The sequence below is a fragment of the Antrostomus carolinensis genome, unplaced genomic scaffold (assembly GCF_000700745.2).
Source record: "Antrostomus carolinensis isolate BGI_N321 unplaced genomic scaffold, ASM70074v2 scaffold8272, whole genome shotgun sequence".
Classification (NCBI taxonomy): domain Eukaryota; kingdom Metazoa; phylum Chordata; class Aves; order Caprimulgiformes; family Caprimulgidae; genus Antrostomus; species Antrostomus carolinensis.
In genome coordinates, this window is record NW_010297516.1 from 16,509 (window position 1) to 32,548 (window position 16,040).

The 16,040-nt window shown below is 36.3% G+C and overlaps 1 protein-coding gene across 1 annotated transcript in view; it reads left to right on the forward strand.

Moving 5' to 3' along the window:
* The window catches only part of HGF (hepatocyte growth factor), a 44,138-nt gene that overhangs the window by 13,331 nt on the left and 14,767 nt on the right, over positions 1–16,040 (forward strand). The window contains exons 6-8 of the mRNA XM_010162147.1: positions 2,653–2,771; positions 12,718–12,892; positions 14,838–14,965. Of these exons, the coding sequence (XP_010160449.1) occupies positions 2,653–2,771; positions 12,718–12,892; positions 14,838–14,965 (422 nt within the window). The remainder of the gene's footprint in view (positions 1–2,652; positions 2,772–12,717; positions 12,893–14,837; positions 14,966–16,040) is intronic.

The window sequence follows — 16,040 nt, forward strand, 5'->3', positions numbered from 1 at the left end:
ATGCTTTCAGCTCAGGGTGAATACATCTCACTTTTCCTTTTTGTCACCTCAATGAATTGTTCCACATTCATTCCCTTCAGAGGTGACTTACCAAAGATGATTGATAATACCTATTTATTTAGATGTGATTGAAGCTAGAAGTAAGAACCACCCCTCACCCCCCCTCCCCCCCAACAACAACTCCTGCGTGACCTGTTTTTAGCTATTAAGTGAATGTAGAATTCATTGAAGAATTGTAGAAACCATTGAGGATAATGACTTAGGCACAAAGCAGCATAGAGAAGCAAAAGTTTTCCCCTTGTCTGCTCTTATTTTCTGCTCAAAATCATTGAGGAAAGTATGGTTGAAGTCTAGTATAAGAGCTGAACAACTCTGGGTATCCTTTTATTAAAATGCTCTGGTTTATATCTCTTGTATGAAAATTTACTTTATACAATATCAGGTTTCCAGTCCTGCCTGTTAGAGGTCAGCATCTGTCTCTATAAAGAGAACAAATGGTGTCTCTTAATCTAACACTATTTCCCCCTGCCCTAGAAACTGAGAAAGAGTCTTGATTTTGACACCAGCTGTGTATCTTAATGCTTCAGTTCAGTTTCAACAGTGAAGTACAGCTACTGCAGTTTCAAGGGGTAAAAAATGAAATATGTAGGATTCTGAAAGATCTTGGAAATTTCAGGCTATATGTTGGGTCCAAACAAGAAATCTGTGCCCAAATGTACTGGCTGAAGGAGGAGTATACAGAGCAAAGGGCTGAGCTCTCAGGAAATTCTCCACAGTCTCACTGTTGAAGTGTGTGGGACAGTTTGAAGTCCTGTTGTTTAACTTATCCCTAATATTTGTGCCTTTAAGGTGTTAGCTGGCCTTTTCTCTAGGAACTGAGGAACTGTTGCTTGTCATATTTGAACAAAGGCAGAAGTGTGCCTGAACATTGTGGGAAGAATCAGTGACTGGGAAGGATGTTGCTGCTCTAGAAAAAGATACAAAGATACAGCAGGTGGAAAAATATAGTTCAGGGACACTACATCCCACAAAGACATTCAGAGCTTGAATCTGGAAGAACTATTACATCTCCACTTAAGCTATGGTTAATAAATAATACATTTTTTACATTCTGTGGGACCATGTCATACAATATTAGGAAGGACAGAGCATTCAGTGCTATGAAAGACACTTGTCTTTTAGAAAGTCAATTATGTATTTCCCCAGTTGTTTTGAATGGCTTTTGGGAGTTATCACTACAGATACCTTGCCGTTCTTGGGCTCATCTTTGTTCCTGGGTAGTACAATGGACTCTCCCTTGGTACATGACATGGAGCATGTGCTGCCAACATCAAAGCTCATCACTGTACCTACCATCTCATTTTCTGCTATATTGTTAGCCTACTAACTGTTTGTTTGTGAAATCCTTGCACACAGTGAGTTCCGTTACAGTTTCTCTCCTACATAGAAGAAAACGGGGTTCTGCTGCTAGATCTGAAACTACCATATTCTTGACTGCCCTTGAATTCTCATTTTTGTGAGGCTTCAGGCTTCTCCTAGGTAGTTTTAGAGCCTTTTTTTTTTTTTTTTTTTAATTATACTTAAATACCGTCCCTTGTATAGATAAAGGAATCTGATTTTTCCTAAGGAATGAGAGATCAAGTTGCAAATACACGAGTCAAAATTGGGATGATTGTTTGACACAAAAAGCATCCTAGCAAAAACACACCCTTGTAAATCATATTTTCCTCTGCTTGTGTGAGACACATCTGCTTGCAGTTGTAAATGGGTTCAGGTTCCCAGGTAGTTAACTTTATTGTTCTCTTACACACTATTCATGTTTCCCTTAGGGAAAAGTGTACTCTTTTTTTCTTTTACAAACATGTTTCAATAAAACTGAAAAACTAAGACAATTTGTATTCACTAGAGGAAAAATGTATGCATTTATCCCCTTCTCTTTAAGTTTATAGCATTTCGTATGGCACATTTGTACAGAAAGAACCTCCTTATCTTGAATATCTGCCTGACCATTCAATAGTGGCAGTAGGAACATGGAAACAATTAAATGGCATAATAGTTTGAAATCTCAATGAGATAAAGGGAGACGGAAGTTAATTCCTTATAATTCTCTTTTTTCCCCAAAATGCTTGAAAGGAGGGCATGACCTAGAATGAGCTCTGTTACAAAAATGGAGCTATCATTAGTAACATAGTTATTCAAAATAGCTTCTAGTTTGAACCCAGGGCTGTTGCACTGAAGAACCTGTTTTCTTAATGAGTCCAGCATGCCAGGCAGTGTTTATATAATCCACACTTAATTGGACTGTTTCAAAAAAATGAGTGGCTTTAGAGTCTGGTCATCAGTTGACAGGCACAAGAGCAAGGGTTTAGCAATTAGCAGAGTTACTCCATCCGGTATCCTGTGCATTAGCACAGCAGGGAATCCCCTCAGTGGAGGTCTGATTCTGCTGCGTATTTGGATAGAGATTTTATGTTATTAATTTTCTAAGAGTGTTTAAGAGAATCTGCATCCATCTCACAGGTTCAGACCCAAGGTTAATAAGAACTGGTTCTTGTTTGCTTCTGCTGAAGACTGTCCTTTAAGTACCTTGTACAAGCCCATGTGATGTTGTCAGGAAGAATTCCCTCACACGTTTCTTGTTGTGGTTTTCAGATATCCTGACAAGGGCTTTGATGATAATTACTGCCGCAATCCTGATGGCAAGCCTAGACCATGGTGCTACACTCTTGACCCTAACACCCCCTGGGAGTTCTGTGCAATTAAAATGTGTGGTGAGTTCAAGCAAAATTTATTACTTCCTTTTCCCTTCCAAAATCTGGACACAGATAGTTCAAGCAATATAGGACCACAGCTAGTTCATTCATTGGACTTCATTGCCTTCTGAAACATGGATTGCAAAGAGGGCCACATATAAAGACATTACATTTAATCTGTACAGGAAATAAGAGTTATATGTTACTTAGCACTGGAGTAAGTTTCTATCTTATGTACAGGAAATAGCATGAAAATGTGGGAAAATCAAAAATTAAAAGAGGGAGCCAAAATCATCATGAAGATCGCATGTATGGTATTACTTTGGCCATGCTGAGCATCTGCATTACAGGTTGGGAGTAGGTGCATGCATGCTTTCCCTTCTCAGTGCTCCCACTGTCGACAACTGTTCATTGCTTTGTTTTCTCATTGCACATTGTCTGGTTCTAGGCCTCAGTTCCTTCATATTATTCAGCCTTGTGCTTGAAGACAGAATTATTAATTTCCTCATGGGTTTCTCTGTGGTATTCAGCACTCCAGTATCAAAGCACTCCACAGGCAATTAATTTCCTTTTATCTGTCAAATTCAAGATAGTAGCTTTTGTTATCCTCACTTTACAGACAGGGAAGTGAACCAAAGTAACATTAAGGTATACAAATATTGGATACCCACTTTGAGATGCTTTAGTTCAAAATTTTTTGAGCATTCTGTGGCATTTTCTGTCTTCAAAAGCCAGCTTTTGTGGTAGCTCTGACATCTTTGTTCTCCTGGTAATTAGATGTCTTAAATGAGCAGTACAGGGACAATGAGGAGAGTAAAACTATTGTCCCTTCCTTGGAAACTTGGATAAAGTAATCTTTCTAGACTATCATGGTAATGCTGGGGCTGAAGCAGATGGCAGAATTAGGTTTTGTTGGGATATGCTTTAATCAGGAAACTGAGATTTGCATCCCTGAAATTCCTTGCCTCATTCACAGCCTGTGGGATCTACAGGTGATAGCCTCCTCTCTTAACTCCCATACTTCTCATTGCCAGATTTGGGGTAAAATTTTTTGCCCTTAGAGAACTGGCAACATGTGCAATAATAAATGCATGGTATTAAAGGTAGTATGATAATACCTAGGGAGATGGTTTCATTTTCTTTACTCAAAATACTTTGTTTATAACATCTTGGGAATAAAGGCAATTTCTGAAGACAAGGCATGCCTTTAACTGAATCCATACTGTGGAAGCTTGTCAGCTTTATGTGCCCCAGCCTTGTGGCAAAGCCCTCTGGAATACAGGCAGAAAGGGGAAAACAGTATTTTTTTTATTTTCCATGAAGCAGAGGCAAAGGGAAGGTTCTGAAACTGCTCAGTGAAACTCAGTGTCATGTTAGCTCACGAGAAAGTCAGTTTCTCTTAGATCTGCAATTTTGGAAATTACAACTTCCTTTGTTGTCCTGCTTCAATTTTGACCAAAATTAAGTGTTAAAAAAAAAAAAAAAAAAAAAAAAAATCCTCGAAACCAGACACTGCTTTTCATCTGGCTCTAAGTGTCCCTTCAGTAGGCTCATACCATTGTAAATTTCATTTGGCTCTCTTGGAGGGAGTATAGAAGAAGAGAATAGGTTTTATTAAAAATATCAATAAAGTTCACCTGGAACTAAATTTACATGAGAATTCAAAAAAATGGGGGAAAATAAAGGAAAACTAAGAAGCATAAAGGAGTGATTTTTAATGACTGTTTAATTTTCAGTGTTCCCTGTATTTTGTTGTTGTCATTGTTATATAAACCAAGATAAACCACTGCTGGAGTAGCTAAACTCCAGATAAAATGGAAGCAGTGGAGGATCTTACAAAAAGTCTGTTTCCATAATGTAATCCTGCATTTTTCCTATAAAGCTAGCACATATATAAATACAAGCGAGGGGGAGAGAAGAGGGAATGGCTCTGGCATTAATCTTTATGTGTGAGCAGTTGCTACCTAAAGGGGGAAGCATGAGATTCTTCATCTTCACTTGGAATTTGTTCCAAACCAAATTATGCTGTGTTTTCTTCTTCCACCACCAATAGTTCAGAATTTTCTCTCCTTTCTTGTTATTGACTTAGGTCTTTGTAATATCTTCAAGTGTCAGTCACTTCTTATTAATTAGTCAATGGTTTGAAATCCAAAGATTGAATAAGAATACTCTTAATGTACTTCCTGATGTGGAGTAATCACTTATTTTGCACTCTCATATGTCATTGTAAGTCCAGTACAAGGTAGTAAAAATTATCAAATTTTTCCACTGTAAAAAAGTGAGGTTGATTTGCTATTTTGGGTAATATCTGTAATCAGGTTCTCCAGGGACAGAAGAAACTTAACAGGACCACTGTTTGTTTTGTGTCAGGCATCCATTAAGTCACATCTACGTTGAAAGTCTTGCCAGAGAACTGCAGTACTAATTAATGTAATTGTGTTTAGAGTTATTGATAATCTTTGTTAAAAGTTCAGTCTAAAAAAAAATTTCCCTATTGTGAACATAGTCTTCCTTAGCTCTATAACTGAATTATCTTTTTAATTTTTTAGTTAATTCATTAAGTTAGGGGTTGTTGTTGTTTTGGATTTTTTGTTTGGTTTTTTTTCATTTTTTAAAAAAACTAAACTGTGTTTCTGACATTTCTCTAATTATTAGATAAAATATGAATCATATGTAGCATACTAGATCTGTTCTTTTCCCTTCTTTTCCCTTGGTAGAAGTGTTTTTATTATGAAAAAAAAAATAATCCTAAGTTACAGCTGACTGTTTCATAAATGCAACTTTTATAAACCTTTATCCTCTGGCATTTCCTGAGCTGATGTGTCAGTGTTCTGAAGATTCACATCTGGCTTTGTTGGTCACGTAAGCTTACAGATCATGTAACTTTCAGTATCCACAGACTGGCCTAAACTTTATAAAATAATTGGGTGGGAGATCTCCTGCAAACTACTGTAATGTCACCTTTGTCTACCCAAATCACAAGTAGAATCCTAAAGAAAAGGTAAACAATAAAATGATTAAAAAACCAAACCAAAACAAAACATAATTTAATGATTTTAATGTTGTTATGAAAACCTTTTGTCTCATTTCTAGGCAAAAGTTGACTGAATTAACTAGAAATTTTCTTTCATCTTCAGTTAGAAAGCATATTGAGATCAGTGGCAAACTGTAGAATTTTGGAAATTACTGAAGCAATCTGTATGAGGAAGAATACAAAAGTAGTGATCTTGAAAGTGCTTAATCCAACAGATATTTTCAAAGGATATAAACATATGCATAGTCATATGGCATTGCCCTCTACATAAGATGTGATGCTGCTCAGTGCTTTCTTTTATAACCCAGAGAGGGAAATCATTGCTGATATTTGTTATATCACCAGCTCCAGAATACCATCATAAATTATTGAAGCCCTGTTTTCTATTTTCTGTCTTTCTTGAAGTGCATAGAAAAACAGTTTTCCCACCTCCTAGCAGGGAGCCCAAAACACTGGGCTGTTCTGGGTTTCAGTGGCTGCTCCATTTTCTGAAGCTGTGTCTGTGTGCAATCTCAGTACACTAAAAAGAGAACATCATGAGTTATGTGTCTTTATAGCTTTGTGGTTTGGATTCTCACACAGGTTTTCAATTCCTATGCTGAGGACTGTTTATATATTTTACAAGAAATACTAATTAAAAAAAATGCTTTACAAATCCAAGTCCTTGGACCATATACAAAAACGTAGGTGTCTGCTCTTTGGGGGAGTTACCACAAGGCAGCATGCTGCTTGTGGCTTTTGCTACATGTCATGAGTGCTAGTATGCTCTATAGCCAAAACGCTGACAACAGCTCATATACAAAATTTTCGGCAAAAAAGTCGGTGGAAGGAAGCATTCAGAAAATAAATATGTTTTTAAGACTGAAGAGACAGGAGGGCATTGTAACTTTATTTCCAAGCACAGAAGGCAGCATAAAACATTGTGGCTTACAGCCAGGGCTCTGAGAAAGAGATGACAGGAGCAATTAGGGATTAGAGATGGCTCAAGCTGCAAAAATTGGATCTGGATTAAGACTTCAGGGACCCCAGGATTGGTTTGAAGTTGCTCACATATGTGTCTGTGGTTTTGGCTTGAGACAATTTTTAGTTAGAAGAGAGGATAAAAGGACAACTATAACAGCAATAAAGAAGTGTAGGATGAAATGAAGAAATGGAAGCAGTGACAGCAAATATGAAAAAATAAAATTACTATTATTTTGGCATGAATGAGGACATGGACTACAGGGAAGACAGAAATGGGGAGCTAATACTGATTTTTTTTAAAAAAAGAAAAAGGATAGCTGCACTTCTGTGGTTGAGCTATAGGGCTATGAGAAAGGTCCCGAGACCCAGAAATTAAGATCCATATGTCAGTCATTCAAGAGCTAATATGGAATTATTATGGTAAGGACGATGTTTGGTTGCTGCCTACCTGATTTCCAGCCAACCCAGCTGATGTTATCATGGATTTAGCCTTTGCTGTCAGTACTCATAGGCAATATGCAGGGGTGACTGGAGCCTGAAAAGCCCTGAGAGAATTAAATAAAGATCTGGATTTGATGGGAAAGAGCAAGTAATGAAACAGCAAAATTGTGAATCTAGGTGTGAAATGAACCATTGCAGTGTGACTGCGCACTTCTCTTTTGGGAAGACAAAGGAATCACCAATATTAGATTACTCATTCTTTAGAAGAAGAGATTTTAACTGCCCATTTGAATGTGAAATCACAGAATCACACCGAATCACAGAATGTTAGAGATTGGAAGGGACCTCGACAGATCATCTAGTCCAATCCCCCTGGCCGGAGCAGGAACCTAAATGAGATCCCATAGAAAGGCGTCCAGGCAGGTCTTGAATGTCTCCAGAGAAGGAGACTCCACACCCTCCCTGGGCAGCCTGTTCCAGTGCTCCGTCATCCTTAAAGTAAAGAAGTTCCTTCTGAAATTTAAGCGGAACCTTCTGTGTTCCAGCTTACACCCATTCTGATTAAAAAGTTGTTTGTTGAATCATAGCATGTAAGCAAATGTGCCACTCAGTTTAAGCTTAATATTTATATAAGATAAAGATGTTTATAGAAAGGGGGCAGTGAAAAGAGACTGATGTTTAGTAGTTGATAAAATATTACCTTCCACCTTGCTTCACATGGAGGCATAGAAGAGGTCCAGCATTCTTTGTGTATGCAATATTTTAATCTATGTTTCTTCAAAAAGAATCCTCCTCAGATCCTTTTCATCATTTCAATGACAGTTTCAAAAATGAGATTTCAAAGCTCTGAACCTGCAGAGATTCAAATTTATTTATTTTTTTTCTAATGGATTTAAACTAAGAATTGTTTGGATTTAATGCCTAGTTGTAAATATTGGAACAACCCAGAAAGATCTCTCTGTGCTCAAGGACAAATGAACTGTATGTGTGCAGATTTTAGGTGACAATGAGTTCTTAAGTACTGTGATTCTTGAGCTTGGGTCTAGTTTATGTCTTCATTTTCTCATACTTTTTCACAGAAAAAAACCCCAACAAAACAAAACAAAACTAAAAAACCAAACCCAACATAACCCCAAAACACTAGAAACCAGTGTGGTTTTGTTTTGTTTTTTGTTGTGTTTTTTTCCCCCTTCCCCTATGTTTCATGCACTGTGAGACAGAACACTGAAGGAACCATGTAGAAACAAAACAGCTGCCACTATCACACTGCCCAGAACTGTAGATTATATTGCTTGAGGTAGGGATGCCTGGAGGCAGTTTAACCAAGCATGAGCAGCTTCTCCCCATAAGACCACTCAAGTTTTTTACTGACATTTGCTGAACTGCATGGATCATGTTTAATGTGGACTTTGCTGTGTTTAAAACACTTTCTCTAGTGGGTCAGGCATCTCTTGTCTTTTAAAATCTATGTTTTAAAATCTTTTGCTACAAATCAAGGCACATTTTCCTTTTGTTGACTGACACACTAGGAAAAACATTGTGACAATATAAGCAAAAGTAGGAATTTTCCTGATGAAATAATTTAGGACTCTGCTTCTTTTCCTATGATAACTTTTTCCAAAACTGCATTGATAGTAGAACCATGAAAGAATATGAATACTCCAACAAAATCCCTACGTTCTTTTAAATCAGTGGGAGTTTCACCACTGACCTAAAATTTGTGCAGGATTTTCTTCTAGGTCATTGGGTTTAAAGGCAGAAATAGCACTCTAACTGGTTACTTCAGCTGTAGAATGACTCAAGACCCCTGCTGATTCCCTCATGCTGGCATTACTGTGAGAACCAGAACTAAGACTATCTGTGGCTTTACACATGAAGTTCTGGATAATGTTTCATCTCTTTACTTAAGCATCTATGAATGCATGAGCTGGCCCTTATTAATAAAGTTATGTATTTTGAAGTATCAAAATAGGGAGAGGTTTATGGAAAAAAGGAAACCTTTGCATTATTGCACTTTGGTTGGGGACTTCAGGGTGAATCTAGCTGTCTGAATTACATGGTTAGAGTCATCCAGAATATTAAAAAAAAAAAAGAAAAAAAAAAGAATAATGCTGCTAGACAATTACCAAATTGTTCTGTTCATAATGAAGTTTCATACAGGAATGAGAAGTGACAATTATTTAATAAATAAGAAATAGTCATCTTTTATAATGTGTTATTTTATGTGATCTTCCTTTAACAGTACTTTTTATCTCAGTTCAGAACTATAAAACCTGAACTGGAAAAAACAAAAAAAGAGTACTCCCAATATGAAATTAAAACACCTGCCTGCATAGTAAGGATTGTTTATTGATTTTAAATATATCTTCTAACTTAATCCGTAATGTCTTTCTCATTGGAACAAGCCCTTGGAGTTGCAGGTCTAAATTTATATTTTAGATGAATTGTTAGGATAAGGATGGGAATTCAGCCTTACTGATTTTCAGCTTGATCTTGTTTCCACCTTGTAACAGAATCGGTGAGCATGGTCTCATAAGCATGTGCTCTGCACATCTGATGTTCATGCTCAGAGTTATTAAACTTTAGATAATTGGCTACTGTGGGTGACAAGAGTAACTAGCCTCAAGAACAAGACCAGTACTGAATGGAGTTAACTATTTAAGTTGTAGAATTGGACAACTCATGCACTTAAAACTCGACAATTGCAGAGCACCTCTGTAACGCTTGGTGAGGCAGGCACTGCTCCTCAAGCATTTGCATGTCCTTGTGTGTATCCAGCTCATCTTTCATTAACATGAACAGGTAGACTGTTCCCATCATGCCTTCTTGTGGAAATCACCAGATAAATGAAGGATTTATTGAGCCTTTTTTGATAATTATTGTGCTTTCTGAGACACTCAAGAACCATAATAGGAGAGGTTGTTTCTGAGGACACAAGCCCTCAGAATTTCAGAATAAAATCTCAGAAATATATTGGAGTCTCATTTTTCATGTCTGAAAATTAGATATTTGTAGGAAATGCAGGTGGTATAGCAAGAAGTGTTTGAGGAGGGTTCTGTGGATCTTTTGGAATGATAGAATTGCTTTATTAATTCAAATAAAAATATTTTAGTAATCCTCTTCATCACTAGAATTTTGATTGAGAGCTGCCACAAAGTAGTAGTAACAGATAATCCATCACACATTGCAGATTTTGCAATAATTTCTCTCTTAGCCACTATAATGTGTTTCCAGTAGTGGCTTGGCTGTGCAAATATTCACGACAATGTGAAAGTTTGTCTGGTTCCTTTAAATAGGATATTTTGACACAGTTAAATTATTGTAAATTCTGATCTACAGATAGAGATCACTGTCCAGACATATAGTGTCAGGGTTTAGCCGTGAGCTGTGTACGAAGGAATGCTCTAAAAATTACTCTGGATTTACTTAAATCAATAGATGCATTATTTCATTTTAGGCATGTGATTTAAAAAAAAAACAACAAACAAAACCACACATGATGCACAAACACCAACCTAATTGCTTTTTTCCTAATATGACAGAGTACAGAGTAGATATACTATTCAGTTCATTACAGTTGAAACAGTAAATTTTTGTGTATAAATAAGGTCTTTGTAATAGCTTGAATCAGATTGAGGTTTTATGCATTATTACTGTTATTTAAGAAGACTTTTTGCTAGAGTTATATAGTTATAATTTATTAATTTACTAAGGAAAAAATACACAGCTAGGAAGCCATATGTATGCTGAAATTTATCATAGTATATGATGCTTTATTTTTTTTAAAAAAATCACCACATCTCTTTCATTTTTAATGAAAGCATTGCATATATATTTTTGAAAAGACTAATATATATTTGAATGTGGCACAGCAACATTCAATCTAATCAGCTTAGGAGCTATTTTAGAATATCATTCCGATTTGTTTTCATATATTAGTTATGGTGGAAAACTGAAATATGCAGCCATATATTTCTATTAGATATATCAATTTGTCTTTTTGTTGTCCAATTATTTTAAAAGCGAGTATTAATGATTAAAAATATAGTTACTAGCTGCAAGCCTGTTTGATGAATCCACTGGAAAGGGTGCGCTTGTCAGCCTGCAGAAACCTGCTTGTGATACTTGCAGTGGCATGTCCTTTTGACTTTGGAACAAGCTTCGAACTCAAAATCCCACTGAAACAGGTCAACTTTTGCAGACAAAATGTCTTGGGAAGGAAGGGCAGGAAATTAATTTGACTGTGAAACACTGATGTAAAAACATCAAGCAGATGAAGAGAAAAAGGGAAATTTTCTGGAGGAATGTATAACTCAACTGCACAACTTGATGTTATCAGCTGACAGGGAAGTGATCTTTAACGCAGATTAGACAGCAAATCAGCCAAACCCATCTGTTATGACATTTGGTTTCCTTAAGATCCGTATTCTCTGCAAGTTCATAGAATTGGCTCAAGTTACCAGGAATGAACTATATTATGAGTAACAAACAAATTATGTTGGTCACTGGACCATTTGAAGAAAACTAATTTAAAAACTTTATTAACATACTTGTTTCTGGCAACTAATACTTTTAAGGTAATTCATAAAATTAGTCTTGTGAACAATATCAATTACTGACAGATGGGCAGTTACAAAAATATTGTATTGGGAGCTTTTTGGGACATTTTGGAGGCATTGCTTTTACTGTAATGTATTTAGTCTTGTACTATTTTGTGTATATCTGATGCAATATCTGTGCCATTAATTTGCAATTATGAAAATTGCATAAGAAATAAAAAGAGCCTTTCAAGTTATGTGAATGAGTCATTCCAAAAACCACTGTTTTTCTGAATTCAGTTCAAGACAGCCCACACCAGAGTGAATGTAGAGTATATCAACATCTGTAAAAGATCTTGAGTCTGATGAATTTGTTAGTCTTTAAAACATTTGTCTCTCTGTAGAGAATACTGATCTTTGATTTCCAAAAGCTGGATTTTTTTTTTTTTTCTCTAACTATATGAGGCATAAAAAGAAAAACTTCAAGGAGTGTTTAGAGAATTAATTTATAATAGAATTTATCTTCCTTTTTTTTTTTATCTGCATCTTTTTTTACTCTGACTTGATATTCTGGGAATTCTTTGGAGAAAATCAATTGGGTTTTAATTCTGCAAACAAGTATTAACATGTTTAACAGTGCACACATGGGTGGTCATTCAGTTTTGTAAAGCTAAGCAAATGAGAAAATATTTGCTGAACTGGAAAGAGTAACCAAGAATATCTCCTGATATAACATAGGTCAGATGTCTCACTAAAAAGCTCTTAAATGTTGCAGATTCTTTGCCTGCAAGTGGATAAACTAGTATAAGGTCTAACACCTATTCTGATTTTATGGATGTTATGAACGTGTAAAAGACATCAGATTGGCAATTTCACCAAAGAACTCCAATTACCACAATTCAAACTGCAAAGCACAGCTCAAACGTGATATCCTGAGCCAGGCTCGGTCTTAAGAAAATGAAACAGCACTTTTTCTCTGGGTCTGCAGATGAAAGCATCATGAACAGCACAGAGGCAGCAGCTGAGACGTCAACATGCATTCAGGGACAGGGTGAGGGTTACCGTGGCACAGTCAACACCATATGGAGTGGAATCCAGTGCCAGCGGTGGGACTCCCAGTTTCCTCACCAACACAACATCACTCCTGAGAACTTCAACTGCAAGTGAGTAGAGACATGTGGGTATTTCTGCAGTGGGAAAAGAGTTTAGTTTTCAAATGTCTAGAAATTCATGCCACCAAAGTAGACCATAGGATCCCTGTCCCCGCTCTGCAATCTGGTGCATTCACTCTACTTGTTGATGCTGAAAACAATTTGAATATGGGGAAATCAGTTCTTCAGATCTCAAAATATTAGTTCTAGACAAACTTGTGTGAAACTAGGGCTTTTAATCAACTTTTTCTTCAAGCATATATTCACCAATTTAGTTGATTGTGAAGTGTATGAATGTTTTCCAGACTGGGACCTGAATCCCAATGGTGCTGGTGTGTTACTATTGTTTTTCTTTCATGGAGGTAAAGACTTGTTTGCAGTTTGGTTATTGGCTTTAACTTAATACATCCTAAATGTAGTCTCTTTGACAATACCTGGCATTTATAATATTTGACAATACTTCTTTCATTTTCCATCTTTTAGATCCTTTTTCTCTCTCACTACTAAATGTACTTACATGAATAGGACTTTTACCTGAAAGACAACTGGTCATCTAACCTTTCTGTACAGTTCATAAACTGGATGTGAATAATCTACTTATTTTAGGCAGTTACCTTAATCATGCTCTTTCAGTTCTTTTTTCACTGATCATAGAGGAAATTTAGCTGACCAACATGGACCCGAAGCCTGTTTTGTACTAAATGTCTTTATTGGTGGCTAATCAGTCTCGGCTTGTGCTGGGATTTAGTAGTGTGGATCTTCAAGGTAAAGAAAAGATTCCAGTCTGAGTTTGTATTATCTCTCTAACAATAGCCTGTTTGAGCAAAACAGTTATGTTTGTTGTCTTATACCCTTCATTACTATTTTTCAATGTATTGATCAAATACTGTGCATTGTAACACATTCATTGAAAACTCAATAATCATAATTGTAATGGAAAATAGGACTGATCCTGAACCTCCTCTGTAAATCTCAGGACCACCTTGAATTTACCTGGAAGTTAGTGCTTGAACCCGATTTCACAGGTTTTTCTCAGGCAAACCACTCTGCACTGTACCTATGTAACGCTGCTGCAGTATTAGGCTCTCATGCAGTTTTAACAATGTTCCTAACAGTGTTGAGGGGCTAACAGTATTAGGACTGCTAATTCACGCAAAACTTGTAGCGGCTATTCAGGCCAATAGCTTGAGTACTGGTATGACTGTTCAAAACTCACATGAGTAAGAATTAGAATATTAGGCCCATTCTTTCCATAGTCTATTGTCAGTAAGTGCTGCAGATGGAAAAATACAGTGAAATGTGGAAAAGTGCAGAACATGGCAACAACTGTCATGAGATGGGAAAATAAAACTTACATTAAGAGGTTTGACTATTTCATGCAAGCTGTGAGAGACATTTAAAGATGTTCCCTTGTGACTAACTTTTACTTTAAAGGTAACAGCTGTATAGAATTTCCACATACATATTTTTATATTCCAAGACTCAGTGTCTTAAATGAATCATTGATAGTCTATGGGACTGTTTCTCTAAACTCAGCAAAACCATTCAAAGTACAAGGAATTTTAAGCACTTTGGTAGTGTTAGTATTTAAAAGCACTTGTAATGGATTGCAGGTGTATCCAATGTCAGCTTGCATGCAAATTTTCACGAAGAATCCTGAATAAAAATAGCCTATATTGAAAATATTGTTACTCTTCAAATTAAATCTTATATACAGTCGAAACATTGATCTACTGAAAATGAATTCCCATAACCATAACCAGGTTCTTATTCAAGTTACTATATTTTTCTAGACACCGTGTTCTTACTGGCTGCTCATCTCCTTACACTTGACACTGATCAGTAACATACAGACCTTAAGAAGACCATATTATTGCTAATTCATAATAAAAAGCAATAAAATGCATCAACAGTTTTAGGTTATCCCTGCTGGGAGCTAACATATTTATTTTTATAGGGATCTGAGGGAGAACTACTGCCGAAATCCAGATGGATCTGAAGCACCTTGGTGTTTTACCACTGACCCAAACATCCGTATCGGTTATTGCTCCCAGATTCCTAAGTGTGATTTATCAAATGAACAAGGTAACAGAGGGAAGGGTGATAACGTGATTTTAAGTGAATGTTGTACTGTTCCAAATGACAGATAGGCAGGCTTGAAGACTGGAGAAGCTGGTCTCAGTACATCTGTATTATACCTGTGTAGTTCCTTGTTGGCTTCATTTGCATACTTGGGATTCATCCTGGTGTAAATGAGATTCATTTCTCAGTTCATGTTTTGATTCCAGCAGCAAAAGCTGCAGCTAAGATTTACCATTGGATCTGATTTTTAGACAAGGTGAATCTACATATAATTTTATATTAGTTGGACATCTGCTACACTGCTTTACCTTTCTTAGTTTGAAAGACCTTTTTCCAGAGCCAATATTATTTGCTTGGTTCACAGTCTTTTTCAATTGCATACAAGGCCATCAAAATAGAATCTTTAAATTTATTTTTTCATATATTCCCTTGTCTAAAAGGAGTTGAGATGGAAAAAACAGGTGGGAATTAACATAGAGCCTCCTAGCTTCAAGCCGTTACCTCTGCCTGTAGAGTCCACTCTGAGTCCTCAGGCAAATGTTGTTTTTCCCGTGAGGTCTTAGTATGACTCTAAGGAGTATTATTGCATCTTGAGAACTGACGTCAATCATAGCATAAACTGAGTCAAAGACCTCAGACCTACAACCCTACATCAGGCTGTATTAAGATCTCTATCTTTACATTTTAGCCATTTTTTCTTTTAAAATTTGAAAGAGTTGCAGTTGCAAGATTTCTGTGTCAGAGAAGGGATTAAACTTTGACTGCCACTCTGTGTTTTTTGTAAAATATCAATTATCAAAAATACTGATGAATATGAAATTAAATGCTTTATACAAAAAGTCTTTATAGTAGTGATAATTTTAAACAATCATCTTGAAAAGTCTCAAAAAGGCTTGTGATAAAAGTTTATGAATTAAACATGACTTCTGCTGGAGTGAACAGGTAAGCTTTTGAATTACATTAAAATTAAAGTCATATTGATTTTCTGATTTTGATAAAGTAGAACTTAAGTCTAGAATTATATACTGTTGCCAGTATCCAGAATCTACACAATGGTAAGTTGTTTCCAATAGGCTAA